Source organism: Sinocyclocheilus grahami, unplaced genomic scaffold (assembly GCF_001515645.1).
Source record: "Sinocyclocheilus grahami isolate Dianchi unplaced genomic scaffold, SAMN03320097.WGS_v1.1 scaffold277.1, whole genome shotgun sequence".
NCBI classification, from domain to species: domain Eukaryota; kingdom Metazoa; phylum Chordata; class Actinopteri; order Cypriniformes; family Cyprinidae; genus Sinocyclocheilus; species Sinocyclocheilus grahami.
This window is the reverse complement of record NW_015505456.1, coordinates 2,024,524-2,049,754: the sequence shown is the minus strand read 5'-3', so window position 1 is coordinate 2,049,754 and position 25,231 is coordinate 2,024,524. Positions and strand designations below refer to the sequence as shown.

General features: G+C 36.6%; 1 protein-coding gene across 1 annotated transcript in view; it reads left to right on the top strand.

Moving 5' to 3' along the window:
- Nucleotides 1-25,231, top strand: part of LOC107600110 (kelch-like protein 29) — a 273,806-nt gene that overhangs the window by 82,161 nt on the left and 166,414 nt on the right. The window contains exon 3 of the mRNA XM_016291900.1: nt 17,678-17,980. Coding sequence (XP_016147386.1) covers nt 17,708-17,980 — 273 coding nt within the window. The 5' untranslated portion in view covers nt 17,678-17,707. The remainder of the gene's footprint in view (nt 1-17,677; nt 17,981-25,231) is intronic.

Below are 25,231 nucleotides of genomic sequence, written 5' to 3'. Positions count from 1 at the left end.
GGAGTGGTGACTTTCCACGTATTCCCAACTTCTGAGCCTGCTCGCCTGAAGTTATGGTTGATTGCTCTTCAGCTGGATATCAACACAGCCATTAACGTAAACTACGCCAGAGTGCGTACACACCTCACGCACCGGATGCCTTGCGCGCGCCCAAAGATAGTAAAAAATTACATAAATACTGTTCGGTTTCTGGCACAAAACGATCGTTTTGTGTCTTAGGACATCAATGTGTCGTCACGAGCCGCAGGGTTTAATTTGGATTTGTCTGTGCATGTTTTTTTGTACTCTCATAGATTGTTACTATTGCCATGCATTATAAGACTGACAGACTGCAATGGTTAAAGTTAAAAATCATCATATGTGTTCTACTGAAGAAACAAAGTCACCTACATCTTGGATGCCCTGGGGGTAAGGAGATAAACATCAAATTTTCATTTTTGGATGAACTATGCCTTTAAATTTGTCTTAAATTTATTAAGTACATTAAGAAAACATTGTTTTCTTGTTTTAAGAACGATTAAAGAATGTTTAATGAAAATCGAGACAAAAATGCAGCTTACAATAATATGCTGACAGGAAGGATTTTGACTTTTTTTAAATACATAATATATTCAGCTTGATCTATAACAACCTTTCGACGACTTTTACACAGCATATTTGTATTATGTGCAAAATTTCATATGGTCACTGAAAGAACAGTAAGGCCAGTTCATTGTATTGGTTGCACAATTCACTCTGATAAAATGGGTGACATTGTTTGGGTGTTTTGTTCATAATCACCACCTCATGTTAAATGTGCTCTCACCGAAGATCCATTAGACCTCATAAAAATAGCTCGCTCTTTGACAAATTTTCCACTGGACTGAATAAAACCTTGAGAGGCTTGAGGGAGAAAGAGCTTTGGCGTCTGTATTTTACACCCGTCTCCTGCAACTGAGCTTTTACAGTTGGCTAATTTATCGTTCGCTATCAAATGCGGCCTGCTTCAGGCGCCGCTGCGAAAGAGCGCTGTAACACGTAAACGTGCAAAGACCACCGGCATTCTGGGTCGTGGGGATACCGTCACGACAGGGAGCGCCAGCAAACTCTCACAGCTCTCGCACCGATAAATCAGTTCCTCATAAAAGGTGTAAAGTTTCCCCCATTTAACAGCTTTTTATTTTTAAACACTGCTGCGTATGATGAATTTGACTCTCGTGTAGATCGCCGCCGGTGCCCTTGCTGAGGGAGGTGACATGTCGTTCGGGCTGCTTTGCATGCTGGGTAGTGTTTGTGGGGGATGAGGAGGTTGAAAGGCCAGCGTAGAGTCCAGAGTTTCTAGCCTCTGTTAGCACTGATTTCATATTCACTTTGAGCCATATTTAATACCATTCCAGCCTCTGCCTTCTTTTATTTATGACCACGCAATACCGTCGGGACATCAATTATCCTTTCAACCACAGAATTGACAGGAGAGGCAGACAACATAGTTTGGGAGACTTTGAAATCAGACCCTCCACACATTTGTTATGCTTGGACATTATCACTGGTGTTTTCTGCCTTCATAAATATTTACCATGAACGGTGGACAAAATATTGAGTTTCATCCATTGAAATCCAGCTGCTTTCCGGAAAGATTTGCAGGTCATGAGTGGGACTGAAGGTTTAACGGCGTTATGAGGCGTCGCTGGAGTAGATAAAGTGGTGTTAAAGTGTTTAACACCACTTTAATAAACACTTTAATAAAGTGTTTTCTAGACTGCAAGGTTGGGCTAAATTCACAATTGAAGAACTGGATTCCTTTCGGTTCATTAGTGTGAATTTGAAGTGAATTAGCCACATCCACAGGAAATTAAATGGAATTATGAATTGAAATGACAGGAAAAGGAATTTACTGAACTGGAATTCATCTCAGGTAATGCACTTAAGTATGAGAAGTAAGAGAAATTAAGTCTGTCATTTTACTGTCTCTATCGTTCTTTCTATCTGTCTTTCTAAATGATCTATCTTTGTCTGTTGTTCTGTTGTTTTTTACGTTGTCCTATATATTCAGGGCTCGCAAAATTTCAAAATCCCTGGTAGCCCTTCGGGCAGGTACTCTTAAAATTTTGGTAGCCCGAAAATCAATTTAACTAGCCCCCAAAAAATTTTTTTTTTAAATAATATATATATATATATATATATATATATAGAAAATCAGATAGGAGTTCAAATGTCAATCAAAAATATTTTCAATACACAAATATCAACAAATATGAAGGAAGGACTACTATTTCACTATTTACAGGGTATCTGCAGAATTATTAAAAATAAATGTAAGGCAATTTATGACCCATTTTAAGAGCTGCACAAGTAAAATGAACACAGTAGGGCTGTCAATTTTTGTTTCAAATTTCGAATATTCGTCGAATTGAAAATAAAAATCCACATTTGAATGCAAAAACTTTGCATTCGAATTGTAGGTGTGCGTTAAGGAGGCAGGCAGCCTTATCAGTGGCACACGAGATGAGATGACGATATAAGTGTCATTGCATTTTAATGTTTTTGTTAACCTATCTAGTTGAAGCCACTAGATGCAGCGCTGCTGCATTGTTAATTACAAATATCACGGGAAAAGAGAACATCAATGCGGAGATCTTGTTTACGTCAAAACTGAAACCAAGCCATTCACATAGAATGCATATTTTGCGCATTTTCTAGAGGGACGTCTATTACCATTGCACTAGCATCTCGCACAAAGGAGCCGCATGTTTAGAAAGCCATGTAAAATGAATGCAAGTTCAACTTTGAAAAAACATACCTCGAGACTTTATGGCGGGTTTTTTCCCCATCCCACTGCAACTCGTGTTTTTAAATGAAAAATATACTATGTGTGATTTCGGTCATTTTAAATTTGAATATAGTTTGAATTTTGATCATATTTAAGTAAAAAATTCGAATTTAGTTTTTCAGCTATTTTGACAGCCCTAGAACACAGTATGAGTGGGCTTGGACAATTTCTGTGGTAACATACAGTACTGAGCCATGAAATTACATGATTTACAGTTCAGATCTTATCTTAAAAATCTTATACAACAGCATTTCAGCCATCATTTTTATGAAAAGGGATAAATCAAGCATATAAATTGTTAATTGAAAACAATAAATGAACTTAATTGTTTAGATTTTTAGAAGGCACATTAACTTCTTCCTCATTTACATTTCTTATACCATTTAACGTATTTAAAACTTTTTATGGCCTTAAGTTTGATACAACTAACTTTATGAATTTTTAAGGAACACATTTTGGTAGCCCGACTGGAAAACACAATAACCCCGGGACATCGGACTAGCGATTTTGCGAGCCCTGATATTGTTCTGTCCATCATTCTTTCTGTTTCTCTCTGTCGTTCCTTTGTTCATTCATTCTATCTGTCTGTCTGTCTATCGTTCTTTCTGATAGTCTGTGTTGTTCTTTCTTTCTGTCTGTTGTTCTTTTTGGCTGTCTGTGGTTCTATCTTTCATTCTGTCTCTCGTTCTTTCTGTCGTTCCTTTGTTCGAATTTAGTTTTTCAGCTATTTTGACAGCCCTAGAACACAGTATGAGTGGGCTTGGACAATTTCTGTGGTAACATACAGTACTGAGCCATGAAATTACATGATTTACAGTTCAGATCTTATCTTAAAAATCTTATACAACAGCATTTCAGCCATCATTTTTATGAAAAGGGATAAATCAAGCATATAAATTGTTAATTGAAAACAATAAATGAACTTAATTGTTTAGATTTTTAGAAGGCACATTAACTTCTTCCTCATTTACATTTCTTATACCATTTAACGTATTTAAAACTTTTTATGGCCTTAAGTTTGATACACCTAACTTTATGAATTTTTAAGGAACACATTTTGGTAGCCCGACTGGAAAACACAATAACCCCGGGACATCGGACTAGCGATTTTGCGAGCCCTGATATTGTTCTGTCCGTCATTCTTTCTGTTTCTCTCTGTCGTTCCTTTGTTCATTCATTCTATCTGTCTGTCTGTCTATCGTTCTTTCTGATAGTCTGTGTTGTTCTTTCTTTCTGTCTGTTGTTCTTTTTGGCTGTCTGTGGTTCTATCTTTCATTCTGTCTCTCGTTCTTTCTGTCGTTCCTTTGTTCATTCTGTCTGTTGTTTTTTCTGTTTGTCTGTCATTCTTTTTTTCCTGTTCTTCTTTCTGTCTGTCTTTCGTTCTTTCTGTTTGTCTGTTGTTCTATCTGTCTTTCTGTTCTTTTGTTTGTTTATTCTGTCTTTCTCTGTTGTTCTTTCTGTGTTTTTCTTTTTCTTTTGTTTGTTTATTCTGAATGTCATTTTGTTTCTGACTGCTCTGTCTGTCTCTTGTTCTTTATGTCTGCTCGATCATTCTGTCTGTCATTCTGTTATATCTATCTCTCTGTAGTTCTTTTGTTCATTCATTCTGCCCATCTCTCTGTCATTCTTTCTATTGTTGGTTCTGTCTGTTGTTCTTTCTATCCATCATTCTATCATTCTTTCTGTCTGTCTGTTGTTCTTTGTATTTGTCTCTCAATCTGTTTGTTGTTCTGTTTATCATTCTGTCTTCATGTCTGTCGTTCTTTTTATTGTTCTGTTGTTCTATTTATCTTTCTTTTGCTGTTTAATTCTATCTATCATTTTGTCTGCTTGAATCTTCAAACTTCGAAGTCTTTCTAACTTTCTAATAGTGTTAATTTTGTCAGCCATTTTTGAATTCAGTCTTAGTCTTGGTCTTTTAAATTAGTCTTAGTCTTAGTCATGTGTCGAATGTTTTAGTTATCATATTTAGTCAACCTTGTCCATTTTTTTTTAGTCAAGTTTTAGACAACGGAATTTTAGTCACATTTTCGTCATGCTGTATAATGGTAAAATTGATAAAAACTGATAAAAACATTTTTTCAAATAAGCACAAATCAATAGAATGTGAACTCGTACACAAGGTTTATTTTACCTCATCTAGTGTACTGATTTATTATAGGCTATTTATTATATAAATTAATATCAAAGACTTATGCACTCTCTGTCTACATTATGAAAACTGGTAAAACAAACAAAAAATATTATAACAATGAAATTCCTAATTGTAATTCCAAATTGCAGTAATGTTTCTCTATTAAAACAACAATGGTTGAGTAAGTGCATTTATTCAACAACCACAATCGCAAACAAAATAGTCGAGATGACCGAACACAGACTGGCTGAATGACACTTTTATTTAAGCCGAACATCTCACATAGAGATCGCTGAACTCCAGCTTACTCGTTACTCATGAAGAGTGAACGTGTGCGCATGGTTGTCGGATTGCAAAAAATAAGAGAAACACCGGACAGAAAATTTATCCTTTTAACAGAGAAGCTCTGTTTTGGGGATTTGAACTCTTGATATTTGGCAACCGCACGCATGAAAACTCACGTAGTAGAGGCGTGTACAGCATTCCACAATATTTTGTCTCTTTTTTTTTTGTTGTTGATGAAAATAAAAAGAGATTTTAGTAAAGTTTTTATTTTTTAATCTACATTTTAGTCTTGTCTTTTATCATCAACGACATTGCATGTTGATATAGACATAGTTTTGACCTTATTGTTGTCTTGCCACATTCTCGTTTTAGTCGTAAGAAAAAAGCTTGTCAACGAAAATTTTTTGTTGTAGTTTTCGTTAACGAAATGAGCAATACTTTCTAAGAAGAATTTGTCAAGTCATCATTCAGATCTATATTGATAAATTGTGCTTTTTTATATTAAAATACAGTTTCAACTTATTTCCATTGCAATTGCGTCCTGCTACACCAATTCAAATTCAGAAACTGAATTGGAATTTAAAATCTATTCTCAATTCAATTCTGATTCCAGAAGAGTCTCGAGAACATGAAGCTCTGGTTGGAATGGCCCTTTCCCAAACAGTGGCGAAGCTACGGGCACTTTCAACTGTGGCCCACCCAATGAGAATTTGGTAATTTTCCAAATGGATGTAAGTTATTAAACAATAATAATAATAATAAATGTCTTATTTCTCTGTCACTTTATATATTTAGTTTCAAAAAATTTAACGCAAGTTTTCATGGTCAATTACAGGCAGTTTCTTAGTTTTCCCTCTTCCTATAGGCGCATACCATATGTTTGTCAAAATGATGATTCGTCAGTTTGTGTTAGTTCACCCACAATGCACATTTCTACGGTCCTCAATGTTTACTCTCCTTTGAACACGAACTGACAGAGGCACTTAATTATGAGATCATATCTGCGAAGCCCCGTTGTCTTAGACTTCCTTTAGTTAACTAACATTAATGATGAACAATACAATTGTTACAGTATTTATTAATCTTTGTTAACGTTAGTTAATAAAAATACAACTGTTCATTGTTATTTGTGTTAGCTCAGGTACAAATAAATCAGGTTAGCTCAGTAAAATTGTAGTAATGTATTGGTAAATTTTGAAATTAACATTAATGTTAATCAATGCTATGCAGTTTTCATTCGCTACACTTTGCCCACCCTGTTTTGTGTAGGCCCGCCCACTTAAACATTTCTGGCCTCGCCCCTGGTCCCAAATGGCACCCTTCATGTACACTTGTGACATTGCAAACTCACAATGGCCACTATGTTCACGTCCCTGTGAAGTGCACAAGACCATATGGTGTCCCATTTGTCATTTTAGGTTTCTGAAGGGTGTTTGCTAACTTTTGGCTGCTATGCTCCCTTGATACATGCTTCTACCTGACTTTCAAAGCATTACATCACTAAAGTGTTGAGTCGGAGGAAGGTTACTAGGGCTTAGGGTGCTATTTAGGACAGAGCCTAAATTATGCAAAATAAATCCACAATCCTAAATGCAATTGAAAGGGGAAAGGATATGAACATCATCTCGGATAGTAAATCAAGTAGCTGGTGAGTAGTTTATTTATAAGTTCACACAGGGCCATCATACTACTCCCAGACTTACTGCCCCGCTACCGAATTAGTTAGTTTTTTCTGTGAATTATTGGTTTGAGACCTAGTGGAAAAAGTCTAATTTGCATTCTAGAGTGAATAATAAGTGGGCAGAACAGAATGTGATTCATGATTCAAAGCGACGGATTTTAATTTCAGAAAGGAACCATTTGGCCTATAAATGGACTGACGCCAGGCAAGAGTGATGTTTCCGACCTTTGTAATGGGATTTTTGCCCCCTCGCGTGTTACGGCTGATCTCGTATTTTGCTGAGGAGGTACTGCGGGTTTGATTCATTGCAACCCCATGAGATTTGACATGAGATTGGGCCAGACTGTTTGCATGGATGTGGCTACACCCAATTTGTATGAGGATGTGCTCTGCTCCGCGTCGGGACTCAAGCTGCTATCTGACAAAAGTACTGCTCTGCGGCAGCATCTGTCTTTTTGGATTTTGTTGAGATATGATGTTGCTTTTCTGCTATTTTTCCAGACATATTCCCCATCTACCCTGCTCTCTGCTGTAATTGTGCACAGTTTTGGCCTGGTTGAAGTCTTGTACACTCTAAAAAATGCTGGGTTAAATACAACCCAGTGCTGGGTAAAATAGGGACAAACCCAGCAATTGGGTTGTTTTGACCCAGCGGTTGGGTTAAATGTTTAACCCAACCTTCTGGGTAGTAACCCAACCACTGGGTCAAAACAATCCAATTGCTGGGTTTGTCCCTATTTTACCCAGCACTGGGTTGTATTTAACCCAGCATTTTTTAGAGTGTAGGCCGTTGTGGAGAAGGTATAGAGTTCTTTAGGGTGTTTTCACAAGTGGTTTGGTTGTTTTGTCTGAAACAGAGTTGGATTTCTTGCAGGTTTTTTCCACAGTTCGATTGCTGTACTTTTTGCTCATGTTTTTGGTTTTGCGTATAAAGTGTAGCACACAGAATGATAATATGCAAAGATGAAACACATTTTATGACATTGTTAGCAGTTTACTTTAGCAAATTAGGCTTTCATAGGAATCACACTGTAGTTATTTTCCTAGAGGAGTCGACATTTGACTAGTTCTGGCTTAGATCATCTGACTGACATGTTTAGTGACCATATATTTGTTTATTTGTTTGTTGGTTGGTTGCTGTTGATGATGATGATTTATTAAATGTTTACATATGAATGAATGTATGTTTGTGTCTAATGTGTGTGTGTGTGTGTGTATATATGCCATAAGTGGCATTATTAATTTATTTCCCATTAGCATTTATTATTATTAGTATATTGTTGTTGTTCATTTATTTATTAAATATGTACATATATCTTTAAAAAATGTATTTACTTATTTATTGCTTAATGAGCCATTAGTGGTATTTATTTATTTCGTTAGTTATTGTTTATGTTGTTGTAGATTGATTGATTGATTGATTGATTGATGTGCCATTAGTGGCATTTCTATTTGTTTGTTTGTTTATTGTCTGTCTGTCAGTCAGTCTAGAATATCTAGATTTGATATCACTAACTTAGCACATCCATTGTTTAGTTCTTCTTCAAAAATGCTTATTGTATAAGCCCATTGAATTAAATTGTTTCCAGGTGAACTGGTGCAAGGGTTCTGCCTTATCAGTGCTTGCATTATTTTTAAGTGTATGCATTTGGCAGATGCTTTTATCCAGACTGACTTGCGGTGTATTCAAGGTTCTGTATATATTTTATCAGTATGTGTGTTCCCTGGGACCTTGGCATTTCTAGAGCTTCTCCCAAACTTTCTTCCCCTTCCTTATCTGTGCATTACTCTCCATTGCTCTCTTTTATAACTGTCACCTGGTTTCAGCCACATGGGCTCATGTGGTGTGTGCCGTTGGTGCACAGCTGCAGGCCGAGAGCGAGGCCTGTGGGAAAGCAGACGTGCTCCTAAAATAAAGCTCTGTTTTTCTCTCTCACCTCCCATTTACCACCGCAGAGAGCTACGGTTCACTTCATAATGCCCATCTTCCTCTGTTCATGTGTTCATTTAATTACACAGCCTTCAAAATGTACCACATAATATATCCCAGGATGCATTAGGAACTCAGAGTGGGGCTAAATAGCCTGCATGCATTCATTCAGACGCACACACACACTCCGACTCTCTCGCTTACTCTGTCAAGTCATATTCAAGTCTCCTCTGCTCATATGACAGAAAATATTCTACCAGCTGGGCCTTTTCATACATTGAAGAGTACAGTTTTTTCTGCGTCTCTTCACTTTTTACATCACAATGGCTGCTATTTTTTGGTACAGTGGCTTGGCTGGAGAATCTCCCAGGCAATTAATCGGAGCTTTGTCCTCCCTGCCTATACAGCACTCAAAAGCCTGTGTGCTCATAGAGATATTAAGCGCTGAATGGAAGCACTGAGCTTTTGCTGTTCGTCTGTGTGTTTGTGAGAGTGCGGCTGTGTTGGGGAGGCTACTTTGAAGCTGTAGCTAGCCGAGTGACAAGCTCGTCATTTTAAGTCAACATGAGATCAGAATACTTCATAATGCATGGTCTTTTTGTGCATGATTAATTGGTGCATGAATGATTTAAATAATTATAGATATATATTTTGGTCAGTTTCATGAAATTTTTTTCTTTTTCTTTTATATATTTTTATAACATTTTATAAATTGTATATTTATAATATATATATATATACACTGCTGTTTAAAAATAGCTTGTCACTAGTGTTGCTTTAAAAATGGCATATAGTAAATGTAGTGCTTAGAAAATGTAGTTCACATTTGGTTTAGTTAGTGATTTCCAGCACTGGGATTCGGTTTTACAGAGCAGTGTGTTTCTGCCCAATTAACTGAAACAGACAGCCATATCCAGTGTGATTTGACCGACTGAGCTATGAATTGACTCTCGGTCTAGTCTGTTACGCCACACGGACATGTTACAGCACATAGTTTTACATGTTAGAGCACATTTATCAGATTTTTCAAGGATTTGGTTGCTGCAGTCATTAGCTCTGTAACATACCACTCTGGCAGTAAGATCAAACGTAATTTGGGAACCTGAAAGCATAAAGGTATTTTTTCTATGCCGCTGGATCTACCAGTTGGGCGGCTCCAGTGGCCAGAGACTCTTTTGTTGTCACTCATGAAAGATTTGTCTCAATGCAGAGCAAATGTTTGCCTTGAAGTGACAATTAAGCTATTTAGAAGAGAAGAATAATGCTTTGTTTCCCCCCAACCCTCCCCCTTCTCTCGAATATCAAGATTCACGACTCAGAAATCATATTGGCATGGATAAAAAAAGCTTTACATTGCAAAAAATAAATAAGTGAATAAATGAATGAGTAAATAAATAAAACAGAATGAATAAATAAATAAAATAAAAATGATAAATAAATTATATATATGTGTGTGTGTGTGTATTTGTAAATATATACAATTTATTATGATATATTAAATTATTAATAACAATTAAAATCATAATTTTTTACTAAATTAATAATAAATGAATAATATCTAATTGAAATTAAATTCATTCTGCCTCTACTATATTGCTACTGAAACTTGTCTCACTAATCTGAAGCGTTTTTGTTTATTTTTATTTATTTAATTTTTTTCTCGCTATACTTCTATTAAAAATGAATGTCTCTTTAAAGCATGCAGAAGTCTGCATACGTGTTTGTTTTCTTTACATTGTCTCTGACTGTATTCTGATGAGAGTGGGAGGTGATGACAGATTCTTACCATGGGGAGAGAGTTTGATCTCTTTGACTGCTGTTTGCAGATCTTTCCTTGAAATAAGTAGAATTTAGAGTTTGCATTCGCCTGTTGGAACACGTCTGCATAATTCTTGACTTTTATTGATAATGTTGTGAGTTTCTTTTTGTTTTTGTTTTCTCAAGCAAAATGAGAGAAATAGGAGGGCTTTTTTTTTTTTTTTTTTACAAACTGTGCCTACATTTGTTTGATTTTTTTTCTTTATTCTTGCATCTACAGTGTTTTTATTTATTTATTTCAGTGAGATTTATAAATATTAATGAGTGCCATTTGCAGAGATTTCAAAATGCACAACTCATTTTGTCTTGATGTGTTCCAATAACCGATGCATACCCTTCTGCCTGAGTCCTTTGGAAACACAGCATTTTGCATCATTAGCAAAAAAAAAACACAACAAAACAAGAATTCTTGGGAGGGTGATACAGATCTTTTGCTCAGATTTTAGACCAAATAGAAAATTAAGCAAGATCCAATGCTGGCATGAACTCAGTAGAGTATTACAACTTAGTCATAGTCCACCCTCATGTCATTCCAAACCTGTATGATTTGCTTTTTTAAGTTTAGATGTTTTGCAAAATGGTGATTCATACTCACTAAAAAGTAGTAAGTATATTCTTAATAGATTTGTCTGAGGCAGCGCAAAACAACATGATGGCGAGTCATTGTATTGCACAGCAAGTATGTTAAAAGGCACCAATAAATAAATGTATTAATCATAAAAATCACACTAAACCATTCTTCAACCAGTAACTTGAGCCACATGAGTATAGAATCAATACAGAACTGATGTGCACTCAAAGGTGTGTGTATATGCACTATTTTCCGCCGTCCTCTCACGTGGCTCATCCAATCGCATTTTACAGCCGGAACTATCAGTTTTATAATGCAGTTTATTTTTCCATATAGGATAATCTCTGAAAGGCAGCTGTCCCCTGTGCCTTGGGAGGAACTGAATATCTACACGTTCAATACTGATGCAGACTGTCCTCGTTTGCACATTCAGTCAATGTCAGAATTTGATGATTTTCAGGCCGCTGATCCTGGTGCGTGTTAGTGTGTCTGTCAAACATCACTTTGGTTCGTTTAGTTGTTTACAGACAGTGAGTAACCAGCACCAGTACGGCTCACAGAAGATGATGCAGGTTTAAACTAGGCCATTCTTCCTGTCTTTCACTGTTTGGAAGTGGGATGTTGCTTGACAGGAAGTCAATCAAATTTATTGCACTCCTAACAACCCGTAATAGGGCTCTTTAAAGAGTCTGGTGTTATTTTGATTAAAATGACCCCGTCGGGTCATGAATGTGTGTGCGAATCAATCCAAAGGGGATGTAAAAGCTGTGACCGTCTGTCTACCTGTGCCCTAGTGCAAATATCACTTCTGTTTGAGTGACAATGTTTTTTTTAGGCCTGTCTGTCAATTAAAAATTGAATACATTTTCTTATGCCAATGAATTAATCATAATTATGTGCTGGAAAAAGCCTTTTATGCTGACCAAGGCTGCATTTATTTGTTAAAAATACAGTAAAATCTGTAATATTGTGAAATATTATTACAATTTTAAATAATTGTTTTCTATTTTAATATATATTAAAATGTCATTTATTCCTGTGATGCAAAGCTGAATTTTCAGCATCATTACTCCAGTCTTCAGTGTCACATGATCCTTCATAAATCATTCTAATATGCTGATTTGCTGCTCAAGAAGCATTTCTTCTTATTGTTATTATTAATGTTGATGTTATTCAGTTTGTGCTGCTTAATATTTTTGTGGAAACCATGATATGTATAAAAGAAAGTTCAAAAATGTATTCAAAATAAAATATTTTGCAACATTATAAATGTCTTTACTGTCGCTTTTGATCAGTTTAATGCGTCCTTGCTGAATGAAAATATTAATTTCTTTAAAAAATTTAATAAAATATTGACCCCAAACATTTAGAAACAAACTGACCACAATATAATGTATTATTATATGAATACACATATGGCATATGATGTTAATAAATAAATGCATAAAATATATATAAATAACTTGCTGGTTCAGTCACAGTCTAAACACAAAAATGTCTTAACTTAAAAATAAAATCTAATTTAAATATAATATGAAAAAATGTCATAAAAGCACTAAATCATCAGAAACTCACATTTTGAAGCCTAAAACTTGGCTGCCGTCCAGCATTTGCAACAGATCATTTGAATAAAGTTGAGTAATTTACTTCAACATTGAAATTGCTTTTAATATTCTGAAAACTCGAAATTATGGAATTTACCTGAATCGAGAGAGCATGATACATTGCATTAATGAATCCCACATACGCTAATTAATGCATTAATTTGACAGCCGTAGTGTTCATAAATAAAGGCAGGCAGGTGATGTTGGGCTTTATATTGCTGTGTTTGCCCCTTCCTCCCTCCCTCTCGTTCTTTTTCTCTTTTTGTATTGTACCGCATAGTTTATTTTTCCTCTCACGCTTCAATTAAGTTGCTCCTGCTCTGTGGCCTTTCGAAGTTCTTCTAAAAATAGCCGCACGGAGTGAATCGCGGGGCTGTCAGAGGTGCAGTGTGTATGATCAGAATTGCCTGCACCTCTATTTTACAGGTGGATTTTTCTCTCTTTTGCTTTCTTTCTCTCTCTCCAAAGAGTACGGCTTACCTCAGCGTGAGACGAGGAATTAAAGATAGTCTTCATCAGCCGCCCCCTGGCTGTTTCTGTACCGACAGGCTCTGCGATTATTTCAGATTCACTCACGGTGCCTTGTGTTGTCCTGGCGTAGCTGGCAGTAGTGAATCACAAGCTTTTGCGTGTGTGTGTGTGTGTCAGTGTGTATCAGTAAATCTTTTGCTGGATTTTTTAATGTGTACCTATTGTTTGGGGTTTTGGCTTGCGGGGAACACAAAGCACAGGACTCACCAAGTGCTTCAGTAGCATGAGTCTGTTGAAGAACACCATCGGCTCATATCATATCAGGATTCGGTGCTTTGAAGGGAGCGGTTTCAAGGGTTTCTTTTCCTAAAAAACTATAGTGCCCTGTGCTTCCCTTTCACAATCATCCAGCATCTGAGAAAGAGAAAGAGAGAGACATCAGATGACAGGAGCAGCACTGACAGAGCCGGAGTGTCAAGTGTTGAGGTTCGGCCCGTCTGTCTGTCTGTCTGTCTCACTCTCTTACTGCCTGATTAACTGTCTTACTCTCTCATGCCGCTTTCAGTCTCTCAGTGCCTGTCTCACTCTTATATTATCTCCGTCACTCTGTCTGACTCTCGTTATCTGTCTCACTTTCTCATTCTCAGTCTTGCTCTTACTGTATTTAGTATGAGAATTGTTTTTTTTGTTTTTTTCCAGTTACAGTTCCGATTCCTATAATGATTCCAGGTTCCTCCCAGTTCAATTAACAATTCTTTTAGTACTGTTCTTTTAAATTAAAAGTTTTGATGAATAATTGGCCTTCAAAATAGTTTTCAATGGGAATGCCGCGTTTTTTAAGATGCCAACAGCACAACAAAGCACTGATAAATGTTTAACTTTGGGCAAAGCGCACCGCTCATCACTGTCAGTTTTCAGTCAGCCGTCCAATCACAGTGGTGGAGGGGCGAGGCAAATAACGCACTGTCCAACTGTCAGATTGTACTTCGACCGAACAACAATGGAGATGTTAATATTGATATATGAAATGTTGCATGCATTATTTTAAAAATAATGCATGTAACATTTCATTTGTGATGCATCTGCCACATTACTTCAGCGGCTATTCTGTATCACAGCAACCAAAGCGCCTCCGTAGCGCTCGTAAGTGTTCACAGCAAGGCATTTTCAGAAGAGCGCGTGCCTTTTCAGCTGGCTAAAAACGCATTGGTTTACACACGGCATAAGGAGCCAACTTTCATCCGATCATGTACATTGTTGGTTTATTTTGTTGTTTTTTTTTCAACAAGAACATGTGAAACAATGCAAACACGATGCTGACTCGAGTGTATACAGTATGTACTGTACGTGCCTTACAGCCATTTTTTTTTTTAATTCGCGCTGCGCTCTGCCTTAAATTCTTTTTTTATGTAAATTTTTTTTTTTAATGAAAAAAAACCAGGATATAATTTATAAGCTTGTTGTGATAAGACTGTTCGGAAATGGTAACACAAATAATGTTTTATTTAAAAAAACGTCTTTCTCATTAAACGTCATTTTAATAAACGAATATTCAGGCTGAATGGATTCGAAAACGGTAAAAGTCAACTGTTTAACTCTAGGGGAGTTGGAAAATAGTCGAGTGTTCCTTTAACTGGGATTAATTTGCCCTCATCTACATGTGTTTACATGTGTTTAAATATTTACTTCCTATAGACCTGCTGTAGCCCAGCAGATTTACATTTCATGAATAAAAGAGATCCAGGAAAACATTTAAAATGGCTAAATTGGCTAAGATACCTTTGTTAAATGTCTCCATCAGCAATGCACTTCACCTCAGAAATGACATCTCAGCTCCCAACATTTGCAGTGATTCAAAGCTAAAGCTAACAGTCGTTTTTCTGTTCTGTTTTTCAGTGCATTGCATGTAGAGAATATATAAGATCCATGTTTGTCTATTGTGAATCTACAGCGTCAGAGGCGTCTACAGTATATAAATGTGTCAATCTGTTACAAGCCATGAATAATTAATGCGGTGCTTTTAACGTGCAATGCAATTATGGTGTCATTAGCGGGTACTGTACTCTGCGTGTGTGTGTGTGTGCGTCTATGTGTGTGATTTAGTTTAGCGTGATTACAAGGGATGGATTGAAGATCTCATTTGTTGTTGAAATGCAGTCACGCAGGGCTTCTCTCTGTCACCAGACTAGACTGAGTTATTCTGTCATAATGCTTTATCTGCAGTGCCTTACAGCTGTTGAATTATGGGAAATATGCAGACATGGCCTAACATGAAGAATAGAGTGGCATTGACAGCTAAAGCAAATTAGTGACTAGTGAATATTTTATGAGATTTGTTTTGTTTATAATTCTTTTTAAGCAAAGTTTATTCATTCTTTCTGCCTCAATATTATTAATTTCCTTATGACTCCTTTCGATATGAATGAGCTTATATTAAGAGAAGCCTATGTATGTCATGATTATTTCTAGCACATACTGTTTACTCTTTTTGGTTGAAAGCCACAATACTGAACATCAGTTCTAGTAAAGCTCATTCCACACTGCTGTCTTGTTTAGCTGACTCCAATATAAAACAGCTAGCCAAAGCGCAATAAATCCTGAATTTGTTGCAGAACAGCAGAACGGCCAAACGTGGCTTATTTTACTAACAGCTTAATCTGTTCCCACACATACAAAGAGAGAAACTAATAATGCTGCTCCCAACCTCAGGTCTCCAGAGTTAATACATCTGGATGTCAGTGGAGAACGATGACAAGATAAAGAAGCCACTGCAAATAACGGAAAATGAGGTTAGCGCAGGCGCTAACGCAGTGCTAAAGCCAAACCGCTGCTGCTTTATTGTTTTCTCGTAGCGTGTCCTGCACAGCTATCAGCAGTAAAGCTCAGTAAAACTGCTGATTAGATGAGTTAAAATCATGAGGCCTTGGAGCCGTACAATTTTGGTCATTAGGCAAACTCGGGATAGTTGGACAGATCTCTTAGCCATCTGGAAGAGTGCAAGTTTTCCTGTAAACTTTTTTCTTGTGGGTCTTGTAAATAAACACTCATCTTCTAATTTTTCCTCTTATAAAAGCTGACAGAGGCTGGATTATAATAAGTAGATGGGTTATTTATCATGTTTGTGAAATCACAAAGAAGCCATGTGCATTTCTCAAAAATTCTGTAAGCAAATGCATTGATTTATGAAAGGCTCACATGTGTTATTTTTAAACCAGGAAATACTTTTTAAAATGAAAATGATGCTCCAACTGAGTGATAGTCATAATTTGCGTACAAAATAGTTTGAAGTATTGAACAAATATTGAAATGGTTTAGGATTAGATTACTCTTTAAAATAGCATAGTTTGTAACAATAAAAAATTTATATTTGTTTTGTTTTCATATTTTAACATCAAAATCCATGTCTGGAAGTATTTTGAATTTTGATTATATATGTAGTTAAATATTATTTTTTTAAATTATTATTTAATGTGTCATTATTTATCAATTTATTTTAATTCATTTAAAAAAATTTTTTTTATTTGTTTTCTGTTTTAAATGATGTATTTTATATTATTTTTTTTATTTGCCTGTTTTATTTAATTTAATTCAAATTCATTTATTTAGATTATTAGTTTGTTCATTTATGTAAGTATTTATTTGTTTTTTTTTGTTTAATTCTAACTGCTTTCATACATTTAATAAAACGTTTTATTATGTAGTTTTATTCATTACATTTTTACATATTTGTACATTTTTACATATTTGTTTCTTTTTTATGAAATTCTAATATATATATATACACACATACACACATATACAAATAGACACACACACATATATATATATATATATATTATTTTTATTTTATATAATTCTGATTAAATTTTTTTTTTATTATTATTTAATGTAGTTATATTTATTTAATTTAATTTAATGTATTTGTTTGTTTTTTATTTTGTTAAAGATTATTTATTTAATTTGAATGTGTTTTTTATTTTAAGTAAATGTAATTAATTAATTAATTAATTAATTGTATTTATTTTTAGAAGCATTTAAAAATGAAAGCACTTCTTTGGTCAGTCTAAAAAATGACCAAAGATGACGCATCTTGCACTCATGGGAAGTCTCCAAAAGAAGCCGTGCTCAATCATACGCAAGCATGTTTGTCGGTATTAAAAGCTTAAATGTTATTTTTACACCCAGCTGAAGCGATGCCAGTCTAAAATGAATACTTTTTACTGTCTGGCAGATATTGAGATGTCTGCAGTGAGTTTTGTTGTGTTGCACATCAGACCTGCCAAGAAGCTCGATTTGTTTGGTGCATTCTATTTCTATCTGCGTTTTGACAGGGTATAATCAATGCTATCGCTCTCTTTGTGTGCTCTCTTGCAGACAGCGCTACGTATCCTCTAAGAGGAAGTGATGTCACGACACCATCACCGCTTTGAGAGAGACTATCGAGGCCCCTGGGACCGTCGCGAGCGAGCCGGAGGCCTTCACAATGGCGTTGGCAACAGCACCTGCTCCTCAGCACCGCCCGTGGCCAACGGCAACAACCGTCCGGGACTCCTCCCGCTCCCGGTCATCCCGTCCCTCCTTCCCACCCCTGTGACCATCGCCGTGACGTCGGCCAGCAACGACCTCGCCGCCAAGCGCTCAGGAGCCTCTGCATCCGCCACGGCACCTGTTGTGAAGGTAGAAGCTGCGAATGACGGGGGCGAAATCCACATCCAAATCACTCGCGTTTCCATTTCACTCACACTGCCAGATTGCTTCATTTGGTCCCGCTCTTCTTCTCCTTGCTAATTTTCTCTTTCATTATGCAAATGAGAAACTCTGAGCAATGGGCCGAATTAATCCCAAGCCCGTGGCTCTGTTAAGTCTGTTGTGGGCAAGAAATAAAAGGCGTCAGCTTGCTATTTGAGTCAAGATGAATGCCATTCTGGAGAATTAGTTCAAGGAACGAGAAAAGCATGAACTGTTGTTTCACTCTTCATGCTGTTTAATCAGATTAGCTTCTGTTTCACTTAGATTTCATGCATAACGACAGTTTACTAGCTACTTGTCATGTGGCTTTTGCAGCCCACGCTCTTATAAGGCGATGATTGACGTGACCTTTGTTTGAGACCCGCAAAACGTACACATTTGGAAGGTATTGTTCACTTGAGGTCTCGTTAATGGCTAATATGAGGTGTTTGCCGTGGTGTAGGTTAGTATAGCGACTCGCCGGAGGTGCGCAGAGTTGTTTTCAGGGTAATTTCTCTTGGTTTCTATCAGTCGAGTCTCCCAGCAGAAGGGCTTGCCAGCTTTTCTCTACTTTGCTTGAAGCCCACTTCAGGGAGCAATCCGGGCTCAAAATCCTGGCATCTCCAGCTACAGCTACTGTCATCTCACATTGGCGTTTTTTGTTTCAACTTTTGCGCTTGAGTGAATTCCGTGGGACTTCTGTGGCCGGAAAGCTTTGTGAGTATCAATCGAAACGCTTTAGCATTATGCAGATTGTATTAACACTAACCCTGTGGGCGAACGCTAGCAGTTGGATGCAGACTGCCGAGTTCTGCTTTGACTTTGACTTTGACTTTGACGAGTCCCTCTGATGCGTGTTTTAGTTTACAGAAGAAAAAAACCTGAACTTTTTAATCTAAAAAGCAGTTAGCTGCACTACGATTTAAAAATTATTTTTCAAAGCTGAAAATAAGTATGCTTCACAAGAAAATACTACAATTAAATGTGTTACTTGCCATTTCTTTGTAATAATTTGTGAAATTTACTAACAAGTGTTTCAAAATAAATCCTACACCATTTTTTCCACTGTGTACAATATAAACTTTTAGATTATAGGAATCTAGGAATCTATTATGACAGCATTTAACAATTCTGGACAGAGGTTGCATTTACACTAAATACAACAAATGATTGTTATAAAAAAGTTGAAAAAAGCAGCGTTTAACCGAAAAAGAGACTTTTCGGATCAGTGAATCATTACTTGTTGAACTGTATGTGGAGACATACAAAGTATTTCAGTCTCATGTTTAATTCAATGTGTTACTAGCCATTTCTTTGTAAATATTTGTGAAATTTACTAGCGATTTCTAAGTGAAAAGTGTTTCAGAGTAAATCATACACCAATTTAGAGACCATAGCTAAAAAAGTTTAGAAATATTGTGAAAATACATATCATAATTGTGACTTCATTGTGACTACATCGTGACAAAGTCCTAACTTTAAAAATAACTAATGTCAAATAATGTCATAAATATATAGTTCAGTCATGAAACTCTAGATGGCGCAGGCTGATGGGTTGTTAACGTAACTGATGATATTCAAAGAGTTAAACGACTTGACACAAGCTGATTGGTTCATGATGCATATGCAGCCAATGAGCTTACTGCCTTGCATTTATATGGCTGGCTAGCATTCACTAGAGATTCCTGCAGCACGCTTTCAGAGTTTCTCTGAAACCCTCCACCTTCCCCAGCTCCACCTGTATAGATCTGCTAAGGGTTATTTTATATGCTATTTGTGCAGCAGCAGTATGTCTTAAATACTCACGGCACCGTATCGCTGTATGCATTAGCAGTAGCAAATTCCTGTACTTGCTTGCAGCAGCAGCAATAATCTACAACTACAGCAATAACCAACAGCAGCAGCAATTCAGCAGCAGCAGCAGCAGCAGCGTAGCAGATCTATTCCGCCAAGACCAAATACATTAACATTGTCATATCCATCACCGTGCTAAAATCTTCCGAGAGTTGTCATGATTGAATAACACTTAAGAGTATACCTTCCTACAGCTATATTAGCAATAGAGCTGTTATTTAGGTTCATGTAACCAGTAGCATATTTTGAGTTCAGAATGGCATTTTTGAAGAAATAATGAAGGATATAGATGTTATTTATACATATCAAGACAAACTACTGTTTATGTTTGCTTTCAGTAAAGTTTTTTTGTAATATTTTATTCAGCAAAGATGCATTACATTTTTTTTTTTTTAAGTGACATTAAAGACATTTAGGACATATATCTCTGTCTTAAATGCTGTTTTTTGAACTTTCTATTCATCTAATACTCCTGAAAAAAAATGCATCACAATTTCCACAAATATTTTAAACAAACTGTTTTCAACATTGATAATAATAAGAAATGTTTCTTGAGCAGCAAATCAGCATATTAGATCATGTGGAACTGGAGTAATGATGTGGAAAATTCAGCTTTGCATCACAAGAATAAATTAGATTTTAAAATATATTCAAATAGAAAACAAGTTATTTTAAATTCTAATATTATTTCACAATGCTACTATTTTTACTGTATTTTGGATCAAATAAATGTAGCCTTGGTGAGCTTTTAAAAAGTAGTGTATGTGGAAAAATGCTTTCACAACATTGCTGTGTTAGTTGTTGTGCTTGTTGCATTCTTCAAAAATGTATTCGACTTCTGTTTTCCACGGGAAAAAAATAGCAACAAACAGGTTTGGAATGACATGAGAGTGAGCAAATAATGACAGAACTTCTCTTTTAAGTTAGCAGCATTGCTACTTTTAGTTAGTTAGTCTCCAGCACTGGAGGGAATGTGTTTACCTCGGCTTTCTTTAATTATTGCCTGAAGGAAACTCATCAGAACACGTTAGAGTCTTGAGGGACCGACACTTTCTCTGTCATCTGTCATCAAAGTCCCCATGTTGTTGTGCCCATGGTCCAGCTCATAGATGCTATTCAGATAAATATAAAAGCAAAAGCCGCAGAAAGACATGAGAAGGAAAGAGAAGGTTTTATCTAACGCCTTTCGTCTTTCCTTGGTTATGACATGGATGTCTAATAAGGCAAATCATTTGTGTGTGTGTAGTTAATGACTCTGAATGCTGCGTGTTTATCTGGAAACGTGTTTGTTTTTAACCTTGACAGGTATGAAGCATGTGATTTGAGTTTGTGTGGCTGATTTACAGTATGTTTGTGAGTCTGTTTTTGTGTGCAAGACAGATCGGCATCTAATTAGCGAGATGGAGAGGGACCCTCGTGTCGACTCACACGTCTTTTTGTGACAAACTCTACACAACGAACAATAAATAACGCAGCTACTGTTACTTTAAGAGGCTCATCTGCCTGAGCTGTCTGTCATGACTAACGACACTTCAGAACCAACAAACGACTCGTAATTGAACTAAAGGTGTGGCAGCTTATTTACTCGCCGCCTCTTGTAATTAATTTTGTTTGTTTCTTTATGTATTCCCCCGAGCATAACCACAAATCCACAGCTGCTGACAGAGACATTTTTTCATAATTCCAGGAGTGCTTGAGAAAGTTTATTATAGTCTGTTTAGAGCAGTTGTTCTCAACCAAGGGGCCGGGGCCCATAAGAACGCCTCAGCAAACTTGTAAATGGCAAGATGACTTGAAACTATTTAAAAGAAGACAAATCAAGCATAAAAATAAGCTAAAACAATAAAAAAAATTTGAAGAATTTTAAAAGAATGATTTCTAGACCTGGAAAAGTCATAAATTAAATCAAAACTTATAACTTCATGGGCATGTTTATACATTTTATGAATACACTTTTTTTTTTTTGTTGTGCCAAGCTCTAAAATAGTTTTATTTTATAATTTTTTTAATTATTATATGTGGGTAAAAAAAAATTTTTTAAATTTATATATATATTTTTTTTTTTTTACAAATCCTTGTCCAGTAAATCACAAAGAGTCTTGAGTTCTATTGATTGTGGAAAATTGGTGGCCTTGGAATCCAAAACATTGAGAACCACTGGATTAGAGAGTCACACTTGAGCGATGCACTAATTATTTATATGTATTACTAACAAAAAAGTACCAAAAAGTATTTTACCATGTGCCATGGTATTATTTGAATTTACCATGATGTATCAATATGGCACAATGTTAAATGATTTAAGGAAATTAAATTAAATTGCTAGTAAATTTCACAAATAATTACAAAGATTTTTTCAAAGATTACAAAAATTACCGGTGAAATACTGTGGAAACTATGCGGGCTGTCAATTCTGGGTGTGACACAGGAGTTTAAATTAACAAAATTTAGCTTATTGTACCATTCAAAAGTTTGGATTCAAAAAATACAATAAAAACTGTGATTTTATTTATTTATTTATTATGTTGAAAACGGTTGTGCTACTAAATTTGTGAAAATATTTTTTCAGGATTTTTTTGATGAATAGAAATGTAATAATGGAATTTAATTTAATAATGGAATTGAAATCTTTTGTAAGTAAGATGTTAATAAGTGTTAATAAAAAAAATATTAATAAATCTTGATGACCCCAAACTTTTAAACAATTATTTATTTAGCATATTTTATTATTTCATTTAGCAATACAACAAAGCGATTCATCCTAAGCAGGCATTAGCTTAGGAAAAATGCAAAATATAACAAATATAGAGTTAACATTATGATTCACTACCTAATGTATGATACAGAATTGATTGGACGAGACCACACATAAACACACAGACTTTATATGATCTGTATCACTGCATGTTGATAACCGACATACTGAAAATGTGAAAAACGATCATCTGATAGCTGAATGGATCAAATTACACGCGCTCTCCCAGTTATGCTACATTTCAAGACACATTACTGTGAGATTACCTACAAGAGACCAACCATCACATACAGCTTGAGTCTGTTTCCTGCTCCATTCTCAGTTAAATGCATGAATCACTGGTTAACCTGGGTCACTTCGCAGTGCTGGTCAGAGCTATTTGCACATCGCAAATTGTTTGCAAATCGCATCTTTCTGTTGGCAAAAGCAGTTTCATTCTCTTCTGGTGCATGACATACATGCAGCTGTTTGTGCTGATTCCGTTTGTTTACAGAGGAGCATTTTTGAATTCTTGATTCTTTTTTTTCTTAAAGGGGTCATATGATGCTGCTAAAAAGAACATTATTTGGTGTAATGAAATGTGTTTATGCGGTTTAAGGTTCAAAAAACATTATTTTCCACATACTGTACATTATTGTTTCTCCTCTATGCCCCGCCTTTCTGAAACGATTTTTACAAAGCTCATCGGTCTGAAGAAGCGAGGTGTGTTCTGATTGGCCAGCTATCCAGTGCGTTGTGATTGGCCGAATACCTCAAGCGTGTGACAGAAATGTTACGCCCCTCATCATATTGTGATGCCGTGTCCCGGCCGGAGTGTAACATAAAACCATGTCTGAATTTGTGATCGGCGAAATGACAAACAACAAGTGCTACTCTACACTGCCCAAAAAGCTCGCGTTTGAATCGTCAGTGGCAAATTCTTTCAATATAAAAAACGTACTTACAAACTGTTAGTCAGAACAGCCGGCATTGTAGTCTCCTCTCCCAGGATCAGGAAACAGTCCTCCATAAAATGCCCTGGACACATCTGAATATTTGGGTTAAACTGTTCTGGAACAGTGTTGTAAATACAACTTAACCACTGATTTTTAGTCATGTCCTCTTTTGGAAGGCCAAACAAAGTAGTTTCGCTTTCACAACGAAAAAGCGTCACACACCTAGAGTGAGCCGCGGCCTAGAGTAGTTAGTAAGTGTTAGTGAGGCCAGCAGTGGGTGCTCACCCTGTGGTCTGTGTGGGTCCTAACGCCCCAGTATAGTGACGGGGACACTATACTGTCAACAAGCACCGTCCTTCGGATGACAGCGTTAAACCGAGGTCCTGACTCTCTGTGGTCATTAAAAAAATCCCAGGATGTCTTTCGAAAAGAGTAGAGGTGTGACCTCGGCATCCTGGCCAAATTTGCCCATTGGCCTCCTAACAATCCCCATATCCGCTGATTGGCTTCATCACTCTGTCTCCTCTCCACCAGTAAGCTGGTGTGTGGTGGGCGTTCTGGCGCACTATGGCTGCCGTCGCATCATCCAGGTGGATGATGCACACTGGTGGTGGATGAGGAGATACCCCCTGACAATGTAAAGCGCTTTGAGTGCCTAGAAAAGCGCTATATAAATGTAATGAATTATTATTATTATTATTATGCGGAAGCCGGCTTGAGTGAGCAGAGGCGGGCGGGCTTGAGAACGGTGCTGCCTGCGGATTCAACGAAGGAGCAACCACATGTGACGACCCCAGTCTGGACTCCGCTTCGTCCACGGTGAAAGCCGATCCGGCGATCCACAGCGCAAAGTTGATGTATTTCCTCAGCGACCAGCACGGATCAGCTCCAGGCATGACGAAGCGGAAATCGTCCTCTTTTGGAAGGCCAAACAAAGTAGTTTCGCTTTCACAATGAAACACAGCGCCTTCACGACATGGCGGCGGCAACAACAATACTACAGCGAGAATAAAAGTTACACCTTCTTTCTTTGCGTGAACATTTGGGCGGCGTTATGCAAATCTTCCCACATCGTGACGTAGACATGTGGGGGCGTGTTAGAACGAGCCGTTTTAGGTAGGCGTGGTTGACTCTTAACTTTAATAAAGAATATCTCTTTGGATTTGAGACTTTAGTCTTTGCAACTTTACAGATCTTCTTTACGCACCAAGAGCTTGTAACACTCCAAAGAGAAAGGAAAAATTTAAATCGCATCATATGACCCCTTTAACTAATAACAGTGGCTTTGGGCTCCTTTGAGCAGGATTCTTGATCAGTGTCATCAGTAAGGATGAAAAAGTGAATGATGTCTTGAGATAAACAGGTTTAATAGACATGTGAGTTTGATAATCGTAGCTTAAGTGGAATAATTGATTCTTGAATTCTTGAAATGCAGTGGTCCACCTTTAGTTATTCTTACCTTTTTGTGCATTTATAACATTCATACGCAAGACCCAAGAACTTCGGTAACTTCAAGATCCAATAGATTATTTTAGTATCCATGCAGTATGCCATTTCTTTCTCTTAACAGAAGCACATGATTGGATTTAACAATAGGGCATGTTATTATGAACTTTTTAGAAATGCTTCAAAAATTCTGTGGAAATGTGCAGCTCT